Source organism: Rhinolophus sinicus, linkage group LG04 (genome assembly GCF_036562045.2).
Source record: "Rhinolophus sinicus isolate RSC01 linkage group LG04, ASM3656204v1, whole genome shotgun sequence".
Classification (NCBI taxonomy): Eukaryota; Metazoa; Chordata; class Mammalia; order Chiroptera; family Rhinolophidae; genus Rhinolophus; species Rhinolophus sinicus.
Genome location: NC_133754.1, coordinates 184756704 through 184781011, shown reverse-complemented (window position 1 = coordinate 184781011; position 24308 = coordinate 184756704). Strand labels below are relative to the sequence as shown.

The following is a 24308-nucleotide window of genomic DNA, read 5'->3' as shown; positions in this document are numbered from 1 at the left end:
CTGGGCCGTGCGCTGGCTGGTCCCTGTAACTCTGAGCCTGCGGCTGTCTTCCTGGCCATATGTCCCACAGCTTTTTCATTCCCTACCTATTTGTCAGTCATCTGTCACTCACCGACTCATGGAACACTTTTTGAGGCTTGCTGTGCGCCAGGCTCCATGCAGGGACCAGTGGGAAGTGCAAAGCTTACCCAGAGGTGGCGCTATGCCTGCAGACCACCTGTCCTCCCTGGAACCATTGCCCCACCTGGCCCCTGGTCCACATAACCATCCCTTGTAGCATAGTCTATTGCTAGAGAGGGCTGTGGATGGAGTGAAGTGACTTGGCAGGGCCCACAACTGGTAAAAAGCAGACCAGGAGTCAGACTCGGGTCTCGGCCCAAAGCCGTTGACTAACCACTTGGCTACACTGCCTCTCTCTTACTTGAGAGCAGAAGAGGTTTTCTGGCAGCTTCGTGGGACCTAGAGCAGTTTGTACATTATAGACACTTGTTAGTTATCACCTTTAAATATCTAAGATAGATTTTCTACTATTACTACTAAATACATCGATCATTCATTTGTACTTAGCAGTGCTCTGTGCCAGACTCAGAGCTAAGTGCATGTCCCTTAACTATCACAGCACTTCACAGACCAGTTTTAAGTCCCCATTGCACAGATGTGAACACTGAGGCTCAGGTGAAAGGATTCCAGAACAGATTCTATCCAGGCAATCCAGTAAGCCAGTGAAGCCCCCTGGGACTCAAATCCTGTCCCAATACCTCTTAGCCTCTTCTGCTCTTTCCATTGTGCTTGAGCTGTACCCTTTCTAACATGCTCTACACTCATTTATTCTGTTTTTATGGCCTGTGTCCTCCTAGCAGAGTGTCATTAGCCCATGGGCAGGGACTGCTCACTTATGTTCACTTATGGGCCCAGGGGCTCAGGCAGTGCCTGGCACACAGTAGGCACTCAATAAATATTTATTGAATGAATGTCTGGCTGATTCTGGACTCTGGGCTCTAATCTACTACAAACTTTGCCATCAAAGACTGATGGCCAAGAGGAGGCTGGTTATTTGGGACAATGACTCCAGAAGGGAAGGGGAAGGGAGTGGGTGAGAAGCTCCACTCTGAGCAGATGGCCTGGGGAGACACACAGCTGGAGGGGACAGGAGGGAGGGACAGCTGCGGGGTCCCCTGCCAGGATGGGGAGGGAGCCCCGTGGAAAGCATTTTCATCACCACCTCCCCACCCCTAGTGCTCCCTCCCCGGATCGCTTTCTCAGTTCGCATTTCTAAGGCCGCTCCTGGGTTATTTCGGTCGGGAAACCTGATCCTTCGCTGGGTTTATTTTAGCACCTTGGAGAACTCCCAGTGCCGCACCCGATCCTGGCCGCACCCAGCCTGTCCACCCGCCTCCGTCCTTCCCCGGTGGCGGGGCTTGTGGGGGCCGCAGAAGCCTCCTGGCGCAGCGACCTCGTCCTCCAACGTTGCCCGCATGCGGGGTCCTCACCCCCCACGATGCTGGGTGGGGTGGGAGCTCGGAGGGGCGGCCAGGTGAGCCGGCCCCATCCGTGCACACTCCAGCGACTGCTGCTTGAACTTGGGGCGCCGCTGGACCTCAGCTCCTCCTCCGGGGGGATGATTGTGCGATTGTGCATTCAAGAGGTTGTCCAGGAGGGGAAGGTGTGCTCAGAACTGCAGCTCTGGAGGCTGCGACCAGGAAGCAGGCCAGAGGGACAGAAAGTGTGCAGAGGGCTAGAGGCCTAGGTCCAAGGCAGGGATCTCCTGTGAGCCAGGCCAGGACAGCAACCCCTCACCCGCCCTACTGCCCTGAGTTGGCCGTGGGACTCTCCATCCCAGACTCCTAACAGACACCCTCCCTCAGTCAGCAAATAACACCGACACACCCATCCACATGCACAGACACAGACATGCAGACTCTCTCTCACACACACTCATGTATCACACCTACTCACACCACAAACGTGCTCACCTACAGTCACCATCACACACACATATCCACACATGCACATGGACACAAACTCACCCTGACCCACAGATACGTGCTCGTACACACCCTCACGGACACACCATGCACACTCACATACACCCACACGCTCATAGACATACCTTCACATAACCAGAACACTCCAACACACCCTATGCACCCACACACACTCCCCAACCCTCACACAACGCACACTGTCACACATAATGTACACACACTCACTCATCCACACCCACACCTCTTATGGTCACTTACCATTACACACCTCATACACACTCCCACATGGACACACATACATACGCCCTCACAGACACACACACACACACTCACGGGCTCTACACTTACTTGGACACACTCTACAGTTACACACAATTGTCACATATGCCCTCACACAGAGATACACAAACTCACACCATCACAATGCATTTACACACACACACATTTACTCACTCTAACCTCGAGTACACTCACTCACACACACCACCACCACCCCACACACATCTGGAACGTGCGTCCTTCCCCTGCGCCTCCTCCAGCTCAATACTGGACACGTGCACTTCAAAACAACTTAGATAGACGCGTCCTGGCTTGGAGCAATCGATACTCATATCCATTTTGAGTACGAATTTGTACCATTTATTATTTATGTTAATTAATACCTCTATTCATCATTCCTGAAGTTATCCCTTGACGTCTCTCTGGCCCACGGGGATGTGAGTGCCATGGGGATCTGTCGTCTGTCCTAGCTCTGGCTGGGTTCCCTACTGTCTTCTGAGCGCTCAGCACAGAACAGGTGTCCAGTCAACACTGGGGAAAAAATGCCGGGAGTTGAGTGACCTTGTCCTCCCACGGACAACACCGTGAGTCCCAAGTTGCCACAGCCAGGAGTTCGCCATCTCTGGGAAGGGCTGGGGCTGTGCATCCTGACCCCTCACCCCCTCTTTCCCATGCACTGGTGATGTCATGGCAGAGGAGTCTGGGGGAGGGGCTCAGGGAGCAGTGTGAGTGTCCCTGTGGTATTGGGCACATCTCAAACAGATGCCCCTTCCTCTGTTCTGCAGATGCCAGCACTTCACACCCGTGTGGATGTATCCTGGGCCTTCCACAGATGCTGAGACAGCCGTGGGTCTGCCCAGCACCCACAGAGCTCCAGAAAATGCTGAGCAGGAAGAAGGGCTGTGTGGGGAGGCAGGAAGGCTGGGGGTGCCTGTGACCTGGGGAAACAGCCAGAACCTTGGAGGGCCCATCAGGAGCTGGGACAGGGGTGCACGTGTGAGCTTCCAGACCCTCTGTCTTTCAGGGCTGGCTCTGGGGAAGCCGGGCTGACGCTCAGGGTCAGGCAAACAGAACCACAGGTGCTGCCTGCGTCCTTTCCCTGCAGATCCTGCCCTCAAACTAGCCCAAGACAAAGTACCACACGGTGGATGAAGTGAAAGGAGAGGCAGCTCTGGGGCCACCTTAAGGGACAGGGGTCTTCTGTTTTGCAAGCGCCCTCATGGTCTTGCAGTGAGACTTACCAGAGACACGGCTTTCCAGGGTCAGTGCCATCCTGGCTCAGAGGGCTGTCCCAGCTGGCAGGGGTGGTGTGCCTGGAGGAGACGAGCGGCCTTTAGATTTGGCCAGATCTAGGTGGGGATCCAGACTCAGAAAAGCCACTGTCCCCTGACCCTGGGTCTCTCTGTACAACCCACCTCCTACGGTCAAGGTGAAGGATAAAGGAGACAATCCTTGCTCATGCAGCACCTAACACACAGTGGGTACTTTATCATTAACACAAACCCAGGCCAAGCCTAGGGCCATGGGAACTAACGACACTTCCAGCGGGCATCTAGGGGACCCATCCCCAGGAAATCACCTTCAGGTGGATGGCCACTTAGTGAGCAGGTTAGGGCTCTAGCCTTTGTCCTTTTCACGTGAAATGAGAAAGATGTGCAGCTCAGCACATGTTCACAGAGCACTCATGTCCTTGTCACCAGGACAGTGTCCCTGCCATCAAGGGGGCACCCTGGCCAATGAGGTCTGCTGTGTTCCAGGCACGGGGGGTGATGGTGTTGGGAGATGAGATGGCACCCCAAAAGTTAATATCTCACCTATATATAAACTCCATAGCCTAATAATTATCTGATGACAAAGGAGGTATGGATGGCCGTAGTGCATCCCAGGGGGCAGAATGTTTTGTGGAGACCAGGAACGCACGGCTGGGAGAGGCCCCTGTGGCTGAAGAGGCAAGGGAACGCTTCTTCCAGGAAATGGAAATTTGCACGGGGTCCTGCTGTCTGGAGTCCTACCGTCTGGCAGTAAGCAGGGCTACCTTGCCTTGGCCTCCGTTAGCAGGACTAGGAATAAGCTACCTACCAGCTGCCCTAGAAAGGGACAAGCCCTCACTAGGCTGGGTGAGAGCCCATGGCAGTGAGTAGGGAGAAGGCAGGGGTGTGGCTGGGTAGGAGGCAGTGGCTACCTTAATCGGGCACTTCCTGTGGCCTGAGCTGGCGCCAGTTTCTGACGGATTACTCGGCCTGCCTGATCATTTCTCAAAAAAGAGAACTCAGCGTGGTCCGAGCCCCTGCTCTTCTGGTCCTTGCCCTCACTGGCATTCACTGGGAGTGGCTGGAACCACCTGCCCTGGGCCCTGCTGCGAGCACCTTTGGAAGTCAGTGATGGGGGAGGATACGGCTCTATGTGGCTGCAGGGTTTTCTGATGTCACAAACCATCTGGCCTTTCCCTGGGGGTGTTGCAAGGTGAGGGTGGGGCTAGTGGCTTGAGGGTGGTTAGAGAGGTTCACAGCTATCACTCCCCCATCCCCACTCCTGCTCCACCCCACTGTCCAGGTTCAAACCCCGTTTGAACCTCTGTACTCAGAACACCAGTCTCACGTGGGACATCTGCCAGGGTGGGGCCTTAGGCAACTCTCCCAGTCTCCCAGCTTTGAATTCCTGCTCTGTGAAACACACAAAATAGGCCTCCTACACAGGGGTGGCCGATGGTGGCTGAAATGAAACTGTACAGCACTTGTCATAATTGGGGCCCAACAGGCCTGACCACCTGTCAGGGTGCCAAGAAGCCCTGTATGGAGGGAGTAACACAGGGACCCTTTCCCCAAACTTCTCAGCCACCCCTGCCTTCCCAGCCCTGGATCCTCCCACAGCCACAGCCCGACCGCGGCCAGGAATATCAGGGCAGTGCGACCCTTCTCCGAGTGCCCTGAGCCCCAGAAAATATACGAGTTCAAAGGGCACAGGGAGTAGCCCACCTGGACCCGACAAGCCGAACTACACTACCCATAGTTCTCCGGGCTTGCCAAAAAGGAAATGTCGTTCATGCAAAGAGAGGCTCAGCTCTCCCAGCAGCTGCAGAGAGGGACAGGGGGGGAGGGGGAGAGGATTACTAGGGGGAGGGCGGGTGGTGTGCAGGGAGCGAGGGTGGAGAGCTGGGCGGGCGGTGAGGAGGAGGCGGCGCCCGCCTCCGCCGCCGCCTGCGGACCTGCATCCCCGCGGGGCCGGCGAACGTGCGGCGGTTCCTGCGTGCGCTGCGCTCCGGCCGGCTGCTGCGGGCGGACGCGGGGCCAGGCCGGCGCAGGGGCTGAGTTTCTGCAAAGTTTGACCTGGTTGCCTTTCCGATGCTGCAGCAGAGCGAGGCAGCGCGGGGCGCGCCAGGTGGCTGCGGCGCGGCGGCGGGGCTGAGCGGCGACAGCACGCTCACAATGATCATAAAATAAAGGAGGCGCGCGGGGTGGGGGGCGAGAGAGCCCCGAGCCTCAGCCCTCCGCCCCCGGCCACCCCCAGCAGCCCCGAGCTAGGAGGACGTGGGGGCCGGGGGCGCCCAAGCCGGCCCCAGACCCCAGTAGAGCCAAAGGACACTGCCCGGGGAAGGGACTGGGGGCGCCCCGAGGACGTGCCCGCGGAGGGGTCAGGGGCGGCCGGGGCACCCGGATTGGCCCGAGGGGCAGGTGAGTCGTTGGCGCCGCCCGGGTGGGGGCGTGCGCGGCAAAGTTCCCCGGCGGCGGCGAACGCGCCCGATGCGCGGGGACTCGGGGCCGTTCGGGGTTGGCAAGGGGTTGAGGGGGACAGAGGTGCCCGATGCGGTGGGGCTAGGGCACTGCGCCCTCCGAGGGTCAGGGGATCCCTGCCTGGGAAAGGGCACGCGCCCGATCGGACCAGCCTGCGGGGCTGACACTGCGCCCCCAGCGGGTCGGAGGGACCCGGCTGGGGAAGGGGCGCCGGCATCGAAGCGTGGGCGCAGTGCCAGGACCGGCAAGTCCACGAGGCCCACTGCAGTGACAGCCTGTCGCCGCCCCCCCCCCCCGCCCCTGGGTCTGAGGGTGTCAGCGAAGATGTCACGGGCGGCGATTATTCGCTGGTGCGCGCGGTCGTTTGGCTGCCACTGACGGGGCGGTCGGGCGGGTGGAGGGGGGCGCCGCCTCCAGGGAGACCGCCCAGAGCTGTGCTATCAGCTCTGCAGCCCGCGCCCCGCGCACACTCGTCGCCGCCCGGCGCGCCCCCCGTGGCAAAGTTCGGCTCAACTTTGACGTGGGCCTTGACGCCCTGTCCCTTCCACCTCCCATCAGGTCCTTGGCGGCCGCGGCGAACTAGGCGGCGGCTCCAGCGCAGCCCCGGGGACCCGTACAGCGGCGGGCGGCGACAGTGACGAGGGGACGCGGCGCGCCCGCGTGGGGCGTCGGCCCGTGCCCGCCAGTGGGCGCCGACGGGGACCCGTGTTGCACCGTACTCCTCCGGGACCCCGCGGGCGGCCCGAGCCGGCTCTCGCCTCCAGGAAGCCGCGGGTCGGCGCTCGATCCGGAGGACGCCCACACGTCCGCCGACCGAACACAAACTGCCCTTCCATTGATTCGGCCCCGTAGGGCGAGCGGCCGGGTGCGTGTGTCCTGAGCGCGTGCGGAAGGCAGGAGGGCAGGAAGTCGGTCTTCTGCAGCAAGGGTGGCGGCGCCGCGTTGGGGACAGAGCCTTCCTTATTTATGTGTCTGCCGGCATTCACCTTCTTCAGCGGAAGACTTCAGGGAGCGTCTCTGATCTGCGTTCCCCGCGTGTGAGGCACGGAAGGGCTGGATGTCTGAACAACATGCTTATCCATTAACATTCAAACTTTTCTTTTTTTAACCCAAAGAATATCGGTGATTTTTGTCCACTGCCAGCAGAAGAGCATACCCAGGGCCCTTGAAATGCAGCAAAATCCTTATTTATAAACAGGCCCGAGGTAGTGACATGCAAAAGCCCCCCTACTCAGTGAATTTTCTATCCTATGGATATCGGTCTTGAGATTTGAGATTGAAGAGCAGCACTGTCTGCACTGGGTCCGGCAGCCTCCATCCCTTCAATGCCCAGTTTTCTCTGGGACTGCTGGCCTTCCCTGGAGATCAGAGAGGTACTGTGTGCCATGGGCTGTATTCAGAGCATCGGGGGCAAAACCAGAGTCTTCCGGGAAGGTATCACGGTGATTGATGTGAAAGCCTCTATCGACCCCATCCCCACCAGCATTGATGAGTCCTCCAGCGTGGTGCTCCGCTACCGGACACCCCACTTCCGTGCCTCCGCCCAGGTGGTCATGCCGCCCATCCCCAAGAAGGAGACCTGGATAATTGGCTGGATCCAGGCATGCAGCCACATGGAGTTCTACAACCAGTATGGGGAGCAGGGCATGTGAGTACTGCTTGGGGTGGGGAGCTTGGAGGGTTAGCGCGGGGCCTCTCCAGGGGCAGAGGGAAGCTTGAGGCACAAATGGAAGTAGCCTCTGAGTTCTCCTTGGCCACATGACCTCCTAGAGCGTTTGCCAATTGATTCAGATTGGGGTCATGGCTCTAGGATCTTGCCTCCTTCTGCCCCTGACCCCTGGCCCCTGGGCTTCCTTTGTCCTTCCCTGCAAGGTGCTGAGAAAGCAGAGGTATATTCCACCAGCTGCCTCTTTGGCAAAGCAAGCATGCTGTCTGGTCACCAGAGAGGCCAAGGCTTGGCCCCCCACGCTCCGGCTTCCTTGACCCCACGTGGCGGATACTTGGGGAAGTAACCTGGGCCTCTGAAGCCTCCGGAATTATTTGCACAGTGCTTTGTGGTTGGGTCTGAACTTGTCTCTCCGGTGTTTTCAGATGCACAGCAGAACCTGGGGAGGGCTTTACTATTCCAAATGGTGTTTTGTTTGAGAGGACAGCTTGTTTTAGAAACCTGGTTTGCTTTGTGGTGTAGTGTTTTTTTTCTCTCTCCGAGGAAAGTGGCTACTTTAATAGACATCAAGTGTCAGTGTCCAGAGGCTCTGGCAGGGCCCACTGACCCCTTCTCTCCAGCGTGGCCTCCAAAATGTTCCCGGGATAATGCAGATCTCGGGGCAGGACACTGGGGCTTCTTTTCTGACATGCTCCCTGATCCCGGAGATGGTCCTCCTGGGTGTGGAAAGAGCAGTGGTAGGCGGAAGGGCAAGTGACTTAACTGGAAGGGCCACCCTATGAGAGGGTGTTGAAGGTGGCCATTTCCCGGGCACAAGGACCTTGCTGAGAGAGCTAGGTAGGCCCTGACCTCCATGACTGGCTCTGGACACTGTCCTGTAGCCTCTCTCTCAACGTCCACTCTCACGGGTCTGCAAGTGAGAACAGAGAGGAGCACCTCCCCAGGAGCTGGAACTTTTCACGGATTTAGGAACATTCTGGGCCACCTGAAATCAGAGGGGGTAAGGAGGGGATGGAGGGTGGGGGACACACCAAATCTTATGGCTTTTCCACTTAATGACTGAAGTTATAGGGAAACAGGAAGGTCACAGTAAAATGTAAAATGGGGGTGTAACCATGATCTCCCCAAAGTGGTGTGTGGGGGGCCCGTCTAGACCCCTAGCTCCTCTGTCAACCTGATTTCCACGCCCAGGCCCCAGGCCTTTAATTCCCCAAAGTGGCTACTAATCCAGGCCAGGGGCTAACTTTCCATTCAAAAGGGAAACGTGAATGGGAGTGATTTGGTGTGGACCTTTCCTGAGAAACCTTAAGGTCGAAACCTTCTCAAACTTTGCAAGGCATCCAGGACAACTGGCAAGAAACTAAGGCTTTCCTAGGGTTTTTGGGTTAAGTCTGTGTTCTTTCCTAGAAGGGACAGGGTAGGCGGAGGGTCCTTTAGAACTTGGGAAAGTATGAGCACCAGGAGGAAAAAAACCATGGAGCATGAAGGGGACTGAATTCCGATGAGATGGACGCGGTGGGCAGTGGGGCGGGGACAGGCCCGGCTGGGAGCCTCAGCCTCCCCATCTGTACACAGGGGTTTCAGCCTTCAGGTCCTGGTGCTGATTTAGTGGCTCTGAGTATGTCCAGGCACTACTGCTGGAGGCAGGCCCAAGGCAGGAGACCTGAGATGACCTTTCTGTTTATGTGCCAGTTCTTGGTTCCTGGTTAAAGGAACCCAGGGCACATCTAGACTGCAGTCAAGCAGACCTGGGAGGGAGTCCAGGCTCTGCCACTTTCCAGGGTGTGACCTGAGCTACTCTGATCCTTGGTTTCCTCATCTGCAAAGTGGGGCCAGTCGTAGTCTTTGTGCCATGCCTTATTGCGAGACTTATGGGAGACGACATTTGTCAAGCAGTCGGCACTGCGCCAGGCCCAGGGTACGTTACAATACTTAATGGAAGCAGCTTTCACCTTTAACGTTGTTATTACCGTGATTGTCATTCTCAGACGGGGAGTAAGCGATGGGACGAGTAATGAGTTGAGAATCGAGGCTGAAACTACAGAATTCGGACAGATGTAAATGACTCCTTGAATTGAATTTTCTCCCCAGCCCAGGTCTTCCTCTTTTACACAGGGCCACTCCCTGACTTTAACATTTTTTAAATAGTGCAAGTCATGAATGATTGGTGTTTTCAAGTGGCCGGAGGCCAGTTTCTCTGCTGTCTGTTTCCCTTTGCTCCCTCCCCTTCTTGGGACTCCCCTATGGGCACAGGACCCTCTGTGTCCAGCATCTCCTTCTCCTGGGTCTGTAATCCTAGTTGGGAGGGGACTGGCCCCACAAAAAGGGCAGAGTTTCAGGGTCCCTGTGAGGGGCAGTGTGGCGTGGTCCTTAATGGGTTCAGGCCCTGGGGCAGAATGACTGATCATTGCTGGCTCTGGGGCCTTGGAAAGTCACCCCTTGGGGGTGCGGTTTTGTTATCTGCCCCTGGGGATAAAGACAGAACTCCCCGTAGGCTGTGTGAGGAGTCGGTGACGGGACAGGTGGAGGTGACGATGACTGTGGCAGAAACGCTGAGTTGGAAGCTGCCTGACTTATTATTAATCAACCCAATCGTATTAAGAAGCTGAATTACCGCACAGCACAGTTCCTCGAGACACTTCCTTGAGACGTGTCCTCCAGTTCGTGGTTCCTCCAGTCCGTGGGCAGAGCGCTACATTCAACCAGTGGCCCCCCGGAAGTGAGAAGGGCTTGTTTAGAAAAAGCCTAGAACGTAAGAGAAGATGAACGTAAATGAATGTGATAGAAAAGGCCCTTGCCATCTTCCTCACCCCAAACTCCTTTTGTTCATATTTTTGACCCCTGTGACATGAAAGTGAGGAGTGACAAGCCAGCGGGACTGACCAGAGACCTGCAGCTGCCCAGGGCTGTCCCCCAGCTTTGCCCGGACCCGAGGCTGCCCCTGCGATTGTAGGCTGTTGAGTAGCATCTCTGGTCTCTACCCACTCGATACCAGGAGCCCCCCAACCTCCTGTTGGGACAACCACAAATGTCTCCAGACATTGCCAAGTGGTCCCTGCGAGGGGTGCCAAGCCACCCCTGGTTGAGAACAGCTGGACTAGCCCCAGACAATTTGAATTATTAAAATGAAACCCACACACTGGGCTTTATGGCTCGGGGAGGGGAAAGCCAGGTGGCAAAGGTTAGGGCTTCTGTTCTTCACAAATAGGTTTGCATTCAAAATATTAATTCCTAATACTAAACTGAAACCCATAATGCCCCAAACGTTATCCCTGCTTGATATTAATATCTAATCCAGGAGAACTTATTAGAATGACATTCTGGGTTTGAAATATTTTAAGTGGAAAACAACAGCACCCAACTCTTACAGCTATCAAGTGGTGAGTTTCTCTGTGCCAGCTCCAGAGGATCCTATATGGTTTTGGGTCCAACTCACATTGCTTTAAAAGCCACCCCCCCCAAACTGTTGGAGACACCTGTCTCCACAACCCCATCCCCCGCAATTCTACAACCACCACCTGTCAGCTGGCTCAGCCTTCTAAGTGACAAGTCACAATTTCTGGCCGGTGTGGGAGATGCTTCACGTCCCTAGTTTGCCCTGCTCTGGAACCCCCAGGGAATCTGGCCCACGGCCAACACCAAGGCCCGGGTCAATTTCTGGCTCAGGTTTCTGCCAAAGGGCAGACTTGGGGGTGAGGGGAGGAGAGCAGCTCGAGAGGAGAGGGTCTGTCTGGGTTGAGTGCCACCTCCCTTGCCCTTGTCCAGCAGGGTGTGGGTACCAGCTCTGCCATACACTGGTGCTGTGACCTTGGGCCAGTCGCTTAACCTTCCTGAGCCTCACAGTTCCCATCTATGAAATGGGAGGACAGTCCTTTTCCGCCATAGGGTTGCTGTGAGGATTAAACGAGGTGAGGCAGGATGAGAACCTAGTATGTGCCCAGTGCACCCTAAGACTCAATACGTGGCAGCTATCAGTATCATAACCACTAATAATTCATTATTATACAATGCCCAGAAGAATCAGCATAAAGATTTGCCATATTACAGTTATCGCGGCTGCCGTCTCTTCTCCTGGGTTGGGTTTCACATACCCATGATCAGTGTGAGAGCCTTGGATGGTGAGATTTCAGGGGTCCTTCCAGCCAGAAGATGCGGTGACATCTGCTGTCACAGGATTATTATGAGGCTGGTGAGAAAGAGCTGGGCAGGGGTGGAGGGTCTGAGGCCTCAGGCTGGGGGGGCTGGAGCTGGGGTGATGTGCAGAGCTGCCCGGCTCCTTCTCCACTCTGTCAGTTCCCAAAGACTTCATCTGATGATGAGGAAACAGCCTCTGAGGCCAGAAGCCACTTGCCCAAGGAGGCGTGCTCTGCTCCAGTGGGTCAGGGGACAGGCTGAGAGGAATGGCCCTGGTGACCACGTGGCCTCTTCCTGCAGCCGGGGCCTGAGCCGTGGGCCCCACACAGAACAATTGAAGATGCTGCTTCCTTTCTTTAACCGGAAGGCGGCCTCCCCCATCTGCTGGGTCCTGGCAGAGGCGAGGGCGGCGTGGGTGGGAGGGGGAAGTCCTTGTTTCCAGGCTTTGGGGTGAGAGGAAGTGGTGGGGGACTGTCCGGCCCAAAGAGAACTCCCCCCTGGACCGGCCCTCGCCAAGTGATCGCCCCAACCCTCACCTTCCGCGTGCCAAAAACAAAAGCTGGCTGCTCCCGGAGTCGTGCAGAAGGCACTGGTAGCCTTAGTGATCAGGGAAGTAAGAGATCCCTTTGTTTTTTGGATCGGATCTGGATAAAATGAAAAAGATCAGTAATGCCCAGCTGGCGTGGCACGGGGGCAGGGAAGGAAGACAGCCTCATAGGCTGTTTGTGGGGGTACAGTTTAGGCAGCTTCTGGAAGAGGAGTCTGGCTGTATCTATGACAGTTTCAAATACACACGCCCTTTGACTCCATCGTTCTACTCGAAACTTTGAGCGTCTGGCCAGGTGCCAGGCAGGTAGTGGGCAGACAGAACAGATGAACTGACGAATGTGTGAATGGACAACGGTCCAGACACCGGCATCGTGCCTAATTTCAGAAAGCCCGGGACCACTCAAGCGTCCAACAGTAGGGGGTGAAATTATGGTTTGTCTGCAGGGCAGAATATGACGAGGGTTCTAATGATTATGTGGGGCGATAGCTGCTTCCACGTGGGAAAATGATCAGATTATAGGTTGCATTAAAGGAAAAAAAGGTAAACTGTGCAGGGTAGAAACCCATTTTGGTTAAAAAGAAAACACCGAAAGTGGGCACATGTACTGTGTATGTGCAGAGGGAAAGGTCTGCAAGAATGTTTACCAGAGTATAGTGTGGTGGGTAACCTCAGGGAGGGCGGGGAGGGCAGGCGCTGACGAGACGGCTTTCGTTTCTCACTTCTTACACTTCTCTACTGCCTGCTTTAAAAACAAAACAAAAACAAAGAAAAAGCACAGTTTTTATAATGAAAAACTAAAATTAAACTGGCACCGTCGATCTTTTTTCCCCTTCACGTTAGGCCCCAGGGGCATGGGCTGTGGCCTGGGTGAAGAAGGGCGAGGTGTGCAGAAGAGGGGGTGAGACCTGGCAAGAGTGGAGTTTGCTGTTTGGGGGAACCTAGGAGCAACCCGGGAGGGAGGGAGGGGACACCCTAGCCCCTTCCTGGAAGAGCAGGTGCCTGGTGACCTGTTAGGTGGGAAGGGGCCAGCTGGTGCTGGCGAGGGAGAAATCGGAAACCGAGATCCCAGTCTGGTTGGGAGGGGCCTCAATTTCTGGAAAATCGCAAAACTTTACAGAATTTGAACTTTCTGCACATTGTACAAAACTGTAAAGTGGAGGAGTGGGTGACATAATCCCTCAGTGCCCGTCTGGCGCGCACGAGGGCACACGAGCCCCGGGCGGCCCTGGTCCTCTGGCCTCCAGCCCTTAACCGCGAATGCGCTTCTCAGAGGGCCCCACGGCGCCACTGGAGGGATAGGAAATGAGGTGGACTCGTTTAAGCTTAAGTGTAATTGTAATTTAAAGCAACATATTTATTTCAGTGTATGTTAGAAAATATATACAGGGGGGGCCAAAAAAAGGTATACACATTTTAAGAAAGGAAAAAACCTGTATTAATTGTAATACTCAATATATGCCGATCACAAAAGATGAATACAAGTCACGTTTGACTTCTGCAATTACAAGAGGTGCTCAAAGTGGTTCCCATCAGCGTCCAGACACTTCTGATGACGGCGAACTGCTGCTTGAGCATAGATAACATCTCTTAACACGTGTATACATTTTTTTGGCATGCCCAGCATATATATCTAGTGTATTAACTTGTACTTTCAGAGATGTTTCTTAGGAAAAACTAAATTTAGTTGAGCTTTAAAAAAAGTGCTTAATTTTAAGGAAAAGAGAAAATACAGGACATGTAGATGGGACGAATGTGAAGAAAGAGACCGGAAGTTCCTAGGCCGGGTGGGCTGGGATGGATGGTCTGGTTTCTAGGTCCAGAACTCCAAAGGGCCCTGACTCCAGCACTCACCTGGAGGGGGAGCCCCCGGGGGTGCAAAGGGCCATCCATGCCCAGGAGAGAGCCCTGCCCCAGGCTTGCACCCCGCCGGGCACAGCCCAGGGGTCTGTGCAGCCAGGGAAGGTGTGCTCCCTTCCAGGCACACTGCTGGGCCTCGGGGCACCCCTGGCGTCCTTTGCCCTCCACATCGGGCCAGCTTGGACTATCGGCTGGGCCTGGAGCCACAGGTGACCATCCCCAGCACCCGTGGGTGGCCCCTAGCCTCCAGGAAAGGCTCTCTGTAAGGCCTTCAGACTCACAGTCAGTCAGGGGTGCTACTCAGAGCACGTGTGTGTGTGTTGGGTGTGGGTCTGTTGGAGGCTGATGGATGAGAGCGTGTGTGTGTATACATGTGAATATGTATGCGTATGCGTGTAAATGGGTGAGGGACCATTGGAGGCTGATGGGTAAGAGCGTGTGTGCGTGCGTGCGTGTGTGTGTGTGGGTCTGCTGGAGGACAGTCGGTCAGAGCTTGCTCAGACTGTGGGTCCTGGCTGGGCGGATTCCTGGTTGTGTGACCGAGGGCCAGGCCTCTACCATCTCCAAGTTCCCTCTGTGAACGTGCCCTCAGCCCTGCCCCAGGGCAGCTGGGAAGCCCTGGGTGGACATCCGTGCGAGGGGGCTCGGCATGGCTGATGTTCTCAGGGAACAAGAGCACACTGCTGCCGATAATGAGCCATGCTGGGAGGGGCAACTGCAGCGGCAGCAGCTCCAGGTGAGAAGGTGCAGAGGCAGCTTTGGGCGAGGGTCCCCTGACTGGACCTAAACTAGTTACTGAGACCCCGCTGTGGGCTGTGGGGCTCCGGCCCTGAAGGGGAAACTGGGCAGGCTGCCCAGCCACTGATCACTGTGCCCAATTCTAGGCCAGGCACCAGGGTAAGGCCTGGAGGTCTGGCCCCTGCCCTCTAGAGAGCGTCAACAAATGATCGTATGATTATTTAATCATCCCGTGCATGTGCCAGGAAACAGCAGGATGAGGACTGACTGGCATCAAGTTCGGCAGGCACCGGCCAGGGGTGGGCTTCCCTGGGGGGCTCAAGCTGAGCCATGAGCAGTACTGACTGGGCCAGGAGGAGGGGACGCTGCTGCTGGCAGGCAGCCCTGAGATGGGGTGGGGGTGGGGTCAGGGCCCGTTAGAGGAGCTGAGTGGCTGCAGCCTGGGGAGGGTGTGTGTCTGTGAGCGCATTCTGCATCCAGCTCTAAGGGCCATGGGAATCATGGCAGGTTTCACAGGGTTGGAGGGCGGAACAGCGCGATCAGATCTGTGGTTTTAAAAGATCACACAGGCTTCTGTGAGAACATGGCAGGAAGCAGAAGTGGAGGCTAGGAGATCAGGACGGGGTGAGGGGTCGTGGCTGGGGTGAAGTCAAGTAGAAGGGGGGATAGTCTCAAGGTGAGAAAGAGTCAGGGACGGTGCCGGGTGCCGGGCCCTCTGCCCTAGCTGCTGACCAGGGAGGTGCCTCTGTGTCTCTTTCATGGTTCTGTGGCCAGTGTCAGTGACAGGTGCTCTGCAAACGCTTGTTTGGATGACGAAAGGGGACGGCAGCAGGAAGGGGCACTGAAGGAGGCTGAGGAGTCCCTTTCAGACAGGACGCAGGGGGCCCCGAAAGCATCCTGAGGCCCAGTTTCAAGCGTGGACTTGCCTGCTGCCCTTTGGGTGACCACACCTACGAGGATGTGGCCAGGAGTGTGACAAGTGGCCAGTGGAAGAGCTCAGAAGGGCCCCCATGCAGTTCAATGCTCTGCTGCTGCCTCAGGGTTTCCCTCTGCACTGACTGTAGCAGGTCTCGCCCTGCAGACAGCGGAAGGAAGAGCAGACAGAGGGGGAGGACGCGAGGGAGACCAATGCTCTCTGCTTGCTTGTCCGAGGACGGACACGACACAGCCTGGGGGCCGGTGGGACCCTAGTCTGTGAACTCGGGGCGCAAGGACAGGCGTGTTTCCGCTTAGTCCCAAAGTCCCCCATCTCCAGGTGGATCCGACAGTTAAGCACCTGTGTGCAGGCAGTTGCTGGGCGTCTTGCTTACCCCTTTCGGTGGCATCTGTGAATCAGAGCCTGTATTGTCCCCTCCGTGCAAACGAGACAGCTCAGTGTGTGCAGGGCTGCTGGTCTGCCTTGATGTCCAAGGTCACTGCAGAACAAATAGGAAATATTAAAGGAAGAGTAACTGCATGGCAGGCAGTGCTTTCAGCGCACGTAGCGTCTGCAACTGTAAGTGAGGTGGAAAAGGCTTTAGGTCAAACCAGGGCTGGCAAATCCTAGCTGCTGACACCTCCCTCAGAGGGTTCCAGAAGTTTCCGTGTATTGCTGTTTACTGTGTACCAGGTAGTATACGTTTTCAACACATTTCATCATCACAAAAACCTTGCAAGGTGGGTAGGGTTATCCGTAACTGATGACACAATGCAGCTCAGATTTGTGACTTGATCAGTCAGTGGCCAGACTGAGACTGGAGCCAGGGCTGGTCGGTCCACAGAGGCTGTGCTCTAACCATGTTCCCTCCTCCCTCCTCAGTGGGGACATGGGGACCACGGGGACCAGAGCCAGACCATGCTGGCCTGTGATGATTTGAAAACAGACGCCCTTGCCCCTGCTTCTGACTAATACCTCACATGAGAAACGGCTGTCTGCCAGCTCATGATGGTCACCTGTCTGTGACCAAGCCAGGGCCTGGGCATCTGGAGGCTGGGGGAGGAAAGGAGCCCGCAGCTTGGGGTCAGAGGTGGAGAGGGAGAGAGGGAGAGAGGGAGAGGGAGGGAGGGGGAGAGGGAGAGAGGGAGAGAGGGGGAGAGAGAGAGAGATACAGAGAGAGATCATTCTGGTACAAAGCCCCACTCCCCCAACAAGCCAGCTCTTAGGAAGTGAAAGGGGGCCAAGGAACAACAAAGTTGCTTTTGCAAGTTTGCTTTCTGCCTTTTAAAATAATTTTTGCAAGCAGTGTACCCACCTGAGAGGACAAAGTGAGCGCCTTCCGAAACAGGTGGCTGGCACATGCTTCTGAGGACCTCAGGGCAGGGACCTGGACCCTCTTCTTTGGTTCCTGGGGCCCAACCCCGGTGGGAGCTGACTCAGCAGGCTCCCCACTGCCCACTGCTGCTGTGGGAAGAGCCCTGGGATCTCAGGGGCTGGAGGGTACTTTAGAAACGTGAGGCCATTTGAGCTGCCGCCCAGATGAGCTCAAGGCCCTGGGCAGGAGATGGCCCGCGGGGCAGGAGATGGCCCGCGGGGCAGGACATGGCCCGCGGGGCAGGACATGGCCCGCGGGGCAGGAGATGGCCCGCGGGGCAGGAGATGGCCCGCGGGGCAGGAGATGGCCCGCGGGGCAGGAGATGGCCCGCGGGGCAGGAGATGGCCCAAGGGGCAGGAGATGGCCCACGGGGCAGGAGATGGCCCACGGGGCAGGAGATGGCCCACGGGGCAGGAGATGGCCTATGAGGCAGGCGCTACCCTAATTTGGGACCTTTTCAATGAAATAAACAGAAAACACAGGTGAAATAAACAAAAATTAGCGAAATCACGCTTCTAATCATTCCTCCTATAGTGTCCCCAATTTTGCTAACTGCTAACATTAAATGCTACGTTTCCGTGGAGGAACGCATTTCTTTTATTGTGATGAGAGATACATAAAACTTACCATTTTAACCATGTTTAAGTTTAGCAGCAGTAAGTCCATTCACACTGTTGTGTAACCATCCCCACCGTCATCTCCAGAACGTCCTCATCTTCCCAAAGTGAAAATGTCCCCGTTAAACACTCACTCCCTGTTCCTCCCCTTCCCCAGGCCCCAGCACCCACCCTTCTACTTCCTGTCTCTATGGATTTGTCTGCCCTAGGGACCATAGATAAGTGGGATCATACCGTGTTTGTCCTTCTTTTCTGGCTTATTTCACTCAGCGTAATGTCCTCACGGTCCATCCATGTTGGAGCAGGGGTCAGGGTGTCCTTTTCAGTGCTGGGTAGTATTCCACCGTGTGGAGCAAGGGACCCATGCCATTTATCCATTCACACGTCCATAGACACGGGTCATTTCCCCCTTGCGGGCGCTGTGCCTGCTGCTGCATGAACAGGGCCGCATTCTGTGAAATAGGAGACCCTGGACAGCTCCGCTGGTGTGTGCAGGTGTGCAGAGTGCTGAGTGCCAGGCGTCCTGAGCGCTGGCATGACAGGCGCCCAGGTGGAGCCGGCACTGGATGAAGTCAGGCTGCCTGCGTCCCAGGCCCTCCTGCTTGGCCAAGTCACCTGGGGAAAAGGTGCTGATCCCAGCTCCACTTCCTTTACCTGTCCAGGCAGGTGGATGTGATTGCTGATGAGTCTTTAGGGGGTGGGCTCCCCAGACACAGCTGTGTCCCCAGCCACGTGGGAGCAGTGTCTTCAGAGCGACTCGGGACAGGCTGGCGCCCTCCTCTGAGTTATCAGTGTAGCGACAGTAGTGACGACAATGGGCTGCCAGCTCCCAACTACTGGCATGTGCTTTGTGCCCCGCTGGGTGCTGACATGGTCACGTCCTCATCTTCCAGTGACCCCAGCAAGAGCGTGTGTGCCAAGTCTGGGGTCGTGGGAGGGCTGGAACCTGCCTGGGCCTCACACCAGTGAGGGGGCAGCTGAGATTCGCAGTAGGGCTGGGGCTCTGGAGTCGGAGCTCTGGACTGCCCGGCTGTCTGCTTCTGGCCCAGGAAGGCTGAGCCACCTTGGCCGCCAGCCGCTGGAAGTGAAGTTCGCGTTCAGTGCTGCAGCAAAGCGCGGGAGGCATTGCAGAGGTGGCCCCGCAGCTGGGACTGAGTACAGTGCTGTGAGACCGGTGGTTACGTGTTCTTGGTTCTACTGCTCCGAAGACCGGCTAACCAGCGGGGGCAATTCTGGGTGCTTCCTCTTCTAGGCAGCATGAGCAGAAAGAAGGGCAGAGGGGGGGTGTCGGGGAAGAAGGGGCATCTTGGCTCCCCGGGAGCCCCAGGTGCTGGGTGCAGCCTGGCGGAGAGCAGGGAGCCCCGATCCCTGCATGGTAGAGGACACATGAAGCTGAGGGCCACAACCTACGTGGCAGGCTCCGGGGTGCTGGTTCCTACTCCCCAGGCCCCAGTGCGGGGAGAGGCCGGAAGCATCCCCTTTCACAGGTGAGGACACTGACACTCAGAGGAGGCAGGTATTTGCCCCAGGTCACACACTGGGCAACAGGGGGGCCAGGAGTCATTCCCAGATGTGCTGACCCTATGGCCACTGGGCTTGAAGCCTCCTGTCAGCTTCTAAATCGAGAGACAGACACTCATTGCCACCTGGGGGATGTGTGTGGGCCAGAGGGACCGGGCCTACCTGCATTGCCATCCAGGCTCATCCTGACATGCTGTGTGGCCCCAGGCTCTCGGAGCCCATGGCCCCTGCCCTAACCAAGGTCACAGGTGGTTGTCCTGCCAGCTGCTGGGCACAGGGCATGTCAGGCCTCTCCATGACTGTTCACCCCCATCGGGCCCCTCATGTGGCATATCCCCTCAAGGGCAGGGGCAGCTAGAGCTTCTGGAAGCCCAGCTGGGATCCAGCCCCGTCTACTGTGGTTTGAGATGCTGCAAGAGAATGGGATGGGTTTTGAGGGGGGCCTGTCTGGAGGAGCCCTGATTCATCTGCCATGATGCTGGATGTCTGTTTACTGTCTGGCCCCTGGGAGGTAAGCCCGTGGACAGAGGGGACAAGGAAAAGCCTTGTGGGTGGCTGACGGAGTAAACTGGCCTTCCTGTCCTCAGGTCCAGCTGGGAGCTGCCGGACCTCCAGGAGGGCAAGATCGAGGCCATCAGCGACTCGGACGGAGTGAACTACCCCTGGTACGGCAACACCACGGAGACATGCACCATCGTGGGTCCCACCAAGAGAGACTCCAAGTTCATCATCAGTATGAATGACAACTTCTACCCTAGCGTCACGTGGGCCGTGCCCGTCAGCGAGAGCAATGTGGCCAAGCTGACCAGCATCTACCGGAACCAGAGCTTCACCACGTGGCTGGTGGCCACCAACACCTCCACCAACGACATGATCATTTTGCAGACGCTGCACTGGCATATGCAGCTCGACATAGAGGTGAACCCGAGCCGGCCCCTGGGCCAGCGCGCACGGCTGCGGGAGCCCATCGCCCAGGACCAGCCCAAGATCCTGAGCAAGAACGAGCCGATCCCGCCCAACGCCCTGGTGAAGCCCAATGCCAACGACGCCCAGGTCCTCATGTGGCGGCCCAAGTACGGGCAGCCGCTGGTGGTGATTCCGCCCAAGCACCGGTAGCAGACAGGACGTCCGTGAGGCCAGACTCAGAAAACGATACCGCTCGAGCAAACCCCACGTGGTGGCCAGTCATTCAGCAAAATACAACCATTCTACCTTCTCCCACGGGCGGTCTCACTGTGCAAATGCCCCCAGGATGGCCGCCCTGGCCCTCTCGGAACCTGCTTCCTTGTAGCGAGGGGGGAGACCCAGCCGGACAGACCAACCCCACACGTGCCCTTCAGTGTCACCTTGGGTCTCCTTTCCTCTCCTTTTTCTCACAATTTCAGTCATTCACTTGCAACAGACTCCCTGACACAACTGCTTTTTTAGTCCCCCTTTTTTTTAAATGCCTCTTTATGAGGTTCAGGGGCGGGAGGAGGAGGAGCTGATATGAGACTGACCCGCGCTGAGGGCCGGGCCTCCCATGGCAGCTCCCCCTCATCCACCCGTCACGCGGCCTTATGTAGACTTGCTTTGCCAAACTTCTGCCTTAAGCTGAATTTAAAGGAAAAAAAAAACACCTGAAACAAAGAAAGCAGGATCTCTTTTCTACTGGACTTTTCATCTCCTGCCAGAGGTGAGGGAGGGGGCTGAGTGAGGGACAAAGAAAGACTAGCTGAGTCCCTCATCCGTCTTCCCTTCCGCCCTCCCTCCTTGGTGTCTTGGGAGAGAGGCAGGGGCACAGATTTAGATCTGAAACCAGCTGCTCCTTCTTTCGTTTTGGCAGAAACGAAACCACAGACAGATGCTGCATGAGGAGCCCATTCTCTCAGCCCCAGGTAGAATGCCCGACCCTCCCCCTACCTGCAAAGAAGGGCTGAGAGCTCTGGCTGGGGGTAGATCTGCCGGGGCTGCTTCTCGCCTCTTCCCAGCAGCCTTAACTTGCCGTGGTGGGTCTAGGAGAGAGGGAGGGTCCTGTGAGTTACAGGTGGAGCTGGGGAATTTAGGCATCAGTCAGCACCCATTCATTTGCCGGCATATCTAAGTGTATGGCTTTTCCATTTCCATCCACACTGGTCCTAAACGCTGGAGGGCCGGTCACCTTGACTCAGTTTTAGTTCAAAGGTAAGAAGAAAGGCACCCCCTTCCCTCCAGGCTCCTTCTCAGGGGACGCCCCTCCCAGGTGCTCTGGGGGCGGGCTGCAGACAGGCCCTGAGCACCAGTGCTGAAGGTCGGGGGAAGCTAGTTGGGGGCACCCAGGGATAGGCGGTCTTTATCTGGGGAGGCAGGTGCAGATACCCCCCTGCTGCCTGTCCTCGAGGAAGTAAACCAGGGCCCAGGACTGGGGGATGAAGTGGACCCCAGGGTTGGAGGCATCAGAGTCACTGGAGGCTGCTCTGGGACAGGGGGCTGTCCTTGCGGGCCACCCTCCCTCGGGTCCTGGGGCCTCTGGAGCCCTGGGACTGGGTTCTGAGAGATGCCAAGCTTTCTTACCAATGTCTGCCTTGAAGGCTGCTCACAGGAGCTGTGGGGACACCCCTCTGAAGCCCCCTTCCTCCTAGCTTGCCAAACCCACAGCTACGACACCTGGGCCCTGCATTCAAACCAATAGTAACCAAGCACAGAAAACAGGTAAGGAGAACAGTCCATTTCTGCCGCACATGAGCCACTTGTAGGAGTCCCAGTGACAACATGGGAGGGCAGAGGTCACCTGATCCCTGCTCTGCTCCTTTATGCACATGATACTGTATTTATTCAAGGGGTGCTTACTGCCCAGGCCATCTCCCAGGCCCTGCTCCTGATGGGAGGCGTGCAGCCATCCTGGAACAACTGGACTGTTAACAGCTTTGTGCCGCCGGCTGCCAGCGTGGTGCTTGGGGATCCCGTCAGGCCCGGGACCTTCCCCTGGGGACTGCGGGTTCCCCTCTGGTGTGTACGGAGGCCACAGCCCTGAGTGGGGGGGATGAAGGGTCCCAGCTCCACCTGTGGGGCAGGGCTGCGGAGGGAATGGGTGACACGTTGGAATGCCTGGACAGGACCTGGCCTCCAGCCTCCTGATGGAGTGGCCCTTCTCTGCACTCAGGTCTTTCTTGCACTAAAAAGGAGACAGGGCCCTGGGCAAGGGGTCAGGAAGCTGGAGTTCTGGTTCTGGGCTGGGCCATAGCTAAGGGACTCTTATTGGGGTAGAGGGTAGGAGCGGGAAAGAGCAGTAGGGGTGGTCCTGAGCAGTTTGGGGGCAGAGTCCCCCAAACTCGTACTTTCTGAGTATGAGCAAGCCCTCCTGGCGGGGGCCAGCACTGTGCCCCCTTTCCAGCTGCCTCCCCCTGGGCCTACAGCATGCCTGGCCCTCAGCTGCCCCTACCCCGGGCCCCTTTCTCTCTGCCCATCAAGCCTTTCTGAAGACCCTGGAGAGGCTGTGGGTCCATCCAAGGACACTGGACTTAGCTTGGGTCTGGTCCCTTGGCCACCTCTCTCGTCAGGAGCACAGACCCACCCCAGGCTTCTCGCCTGGGTCCCCGATCCCTCTGGTGTCCCCCTCCCCCGGTGTGGACACACCCCTCCAGCAATAAGGACCGTCCGTGGTCATGGAGAGTACTGTGAAAACAAATCAGTGCACTTACCAGGAGGCATAAGACTCTTGAAGAAAATGTAAAATGAACCTTGAAAAACAAAACAAAAATATTCACACAGAGAAATAAATGTAATTTTAAAGTAGGTCTGGCTAGGACCTGGATGTTTCTGAATGGGTGGTTCATTTTGCGGTTGATGGCTCCATATTTCTGGCTGTGGGAGTGAATGTTTTTGGGAGCCAGGGGTTCTGGTGCTAAGGGCCCAGGAAGAACCTGGGAGGAGGCAGGCCACTCTGCTGATTCCTCTGCCGTCCATAGCCCTGGGACCTCTGTCCCCACCCGAAGTGCTCCTGGGTGGTGCCCTGTGTGGAGGAGGGGTGGCAGGCTTGGGGGTGGAACTAAGATGGGGGAGGGGGGAGGGGGGGTTGGCAGCTTCGCTTTTTGGCAACCATATCAACAGGGGTTAGTGTTCAGTTGGGCCCTTACCCACGGACCTGCAAACCTGTATTTGTGAGGAAACAGCTGCTAGGACAATGTCAGTCTAGAAGACGGTTCTATGCCCTGTTCTCGGCCAGAGGCTGAAGAAAGGGGTCAGAGCACTGCTAGTTACTGCTGTCTTCTAATCAGGTGTTCTTATGAAAGGGTGGGAGGTGGGGGAGCCTGGAGGTCCTGGAGTGGGTGTGGGCTCTGAGTGCGGGCCATGGATTCAAGGCAATTTGTGTGAGTTTGGGTGAGACGCTGAGGCCCTCTTACCTTGTATGGAAAACGGGGTTCTCCGAGTAGCTACCTCGTAGCTGATGTGGTGAGAACACACTGCTTTCCCTGGTTTCCAGGATTCACCCCCTGAATCCTCATAACAATCCGGCTGTTATCAGAATCCCCATTTCACAGATGAGGAAACTGAGGGAGAGCAGAAGTTGAGAAGCTGCCCAAGGCTGTGCATCTGAGAGGCAGACCCAGGATTCGAACCCCGGCCCCAGAGCCCAAACTCTCAGTACTGTGTGCTCTCAACCTCAGCGTGTCCCTGTGGAACATCCATTTAATGCCCAGGAAGTATTGGGATTAGAAGGCCCCATGCCTCTGGCTCACTCCATCCTGGGCTCCCTGGGCAGGAAATGCCTTTCTCACCCACCCACACCACCCCCCGGGAGTTTGTAGTTTGTGTGCAGTTTTCCCATTGCCCATAGTGAGCCTGGCTTGTTCCCCCTGAGGAGGGGCTGCCCGGTCAGCTGCAGACCACAGGCTTGTCTGCCAGGGTGGGCGGTGGCTTCTCGGCATTGCCACAGAGCACAAGGGGCCCACATTCACTCTGGGCATCGGGGATTTGGTTT

General features: G+C 56.8%; 1 protein-coding gene and 1 long non-coding RNA gene across 8 annotated transcripts; one reads left to right on the top strand and one right to left on the bottom strand.

Moving 5' to 3' along the window:
- Positions 1 to 2641: 2641 nt before the first annotated feature.
- LOC141571201 (uncharacterized) lies at positions 2642 to 18221 on the bottom strand. Of its 3 annotated transcripts, XR_012495985.1 has the most exons (6): positions 18083 to 18221; positions 16251 to 16355; positions 12990 to 13087; positions 10276 to 10406; positions 3506 to 3577; positions 2642 to 2795 (listed from the first exon to the last, which is right to left on the bottom strand). It is a non-coding gene; the product is annotated as an uncharacterized LOC141571201 (long non-coding RNA). The 3 variants fall into 3 exon arrangements; XR_012495983.1 differs by lacking the exon at positions 18083 to 18221 and having other exon boundaries at positions 16251 to 16480; XR_012495984.1 differs by lacking the exon at positions 18083 to 18221 and having other exon boundaries at positions 12990 to 13084; positions 16251 to 16480.
- On the top strand, positions 5399 to 23122 carry FAM78A (family with sequence similarity 78 member A). 5 transcript variants are annotated; one of them, XR_012495982.1, is made up of 4 exons: positions 5399 to 5935; positions 6554 to 7643; positions 19957 to 21044; positions 21195 to 23122. XR_012495982.1 is itself a non-coding variant. In XM_074331203.1 (3 exons), the coding sequence occupies exons 2-3, from the start codon at positions 7321 to 7323 to the stop codon at positions 20483 to 20485; spliced, it is 852 nt and encodes a 283-aa protein (XP_074187304.1). In that variant the 5' UTR covers positions 5399 to 5935; positions 6554 to 7320; the 3' UTR covers positions 20486 to 23122. The 5 variants fall into 5 exon arrangements, 4 of the variants coding, with proteins under 4 accessions (XP_074187304.1, XP_074187307.1, XP_074187306.1 ...); XM_074331203.1 differs by having other exon boundaries at positions 19957 to 23122; XM_074331206.1 differs by lacking the exon at positions 6554 to 7643 and having other exon boundaries at positions 5703 to 5935; positions 19957 to 23122.
- Positions 23123 to 24308: the final 1186 nt, after the last annotated feature.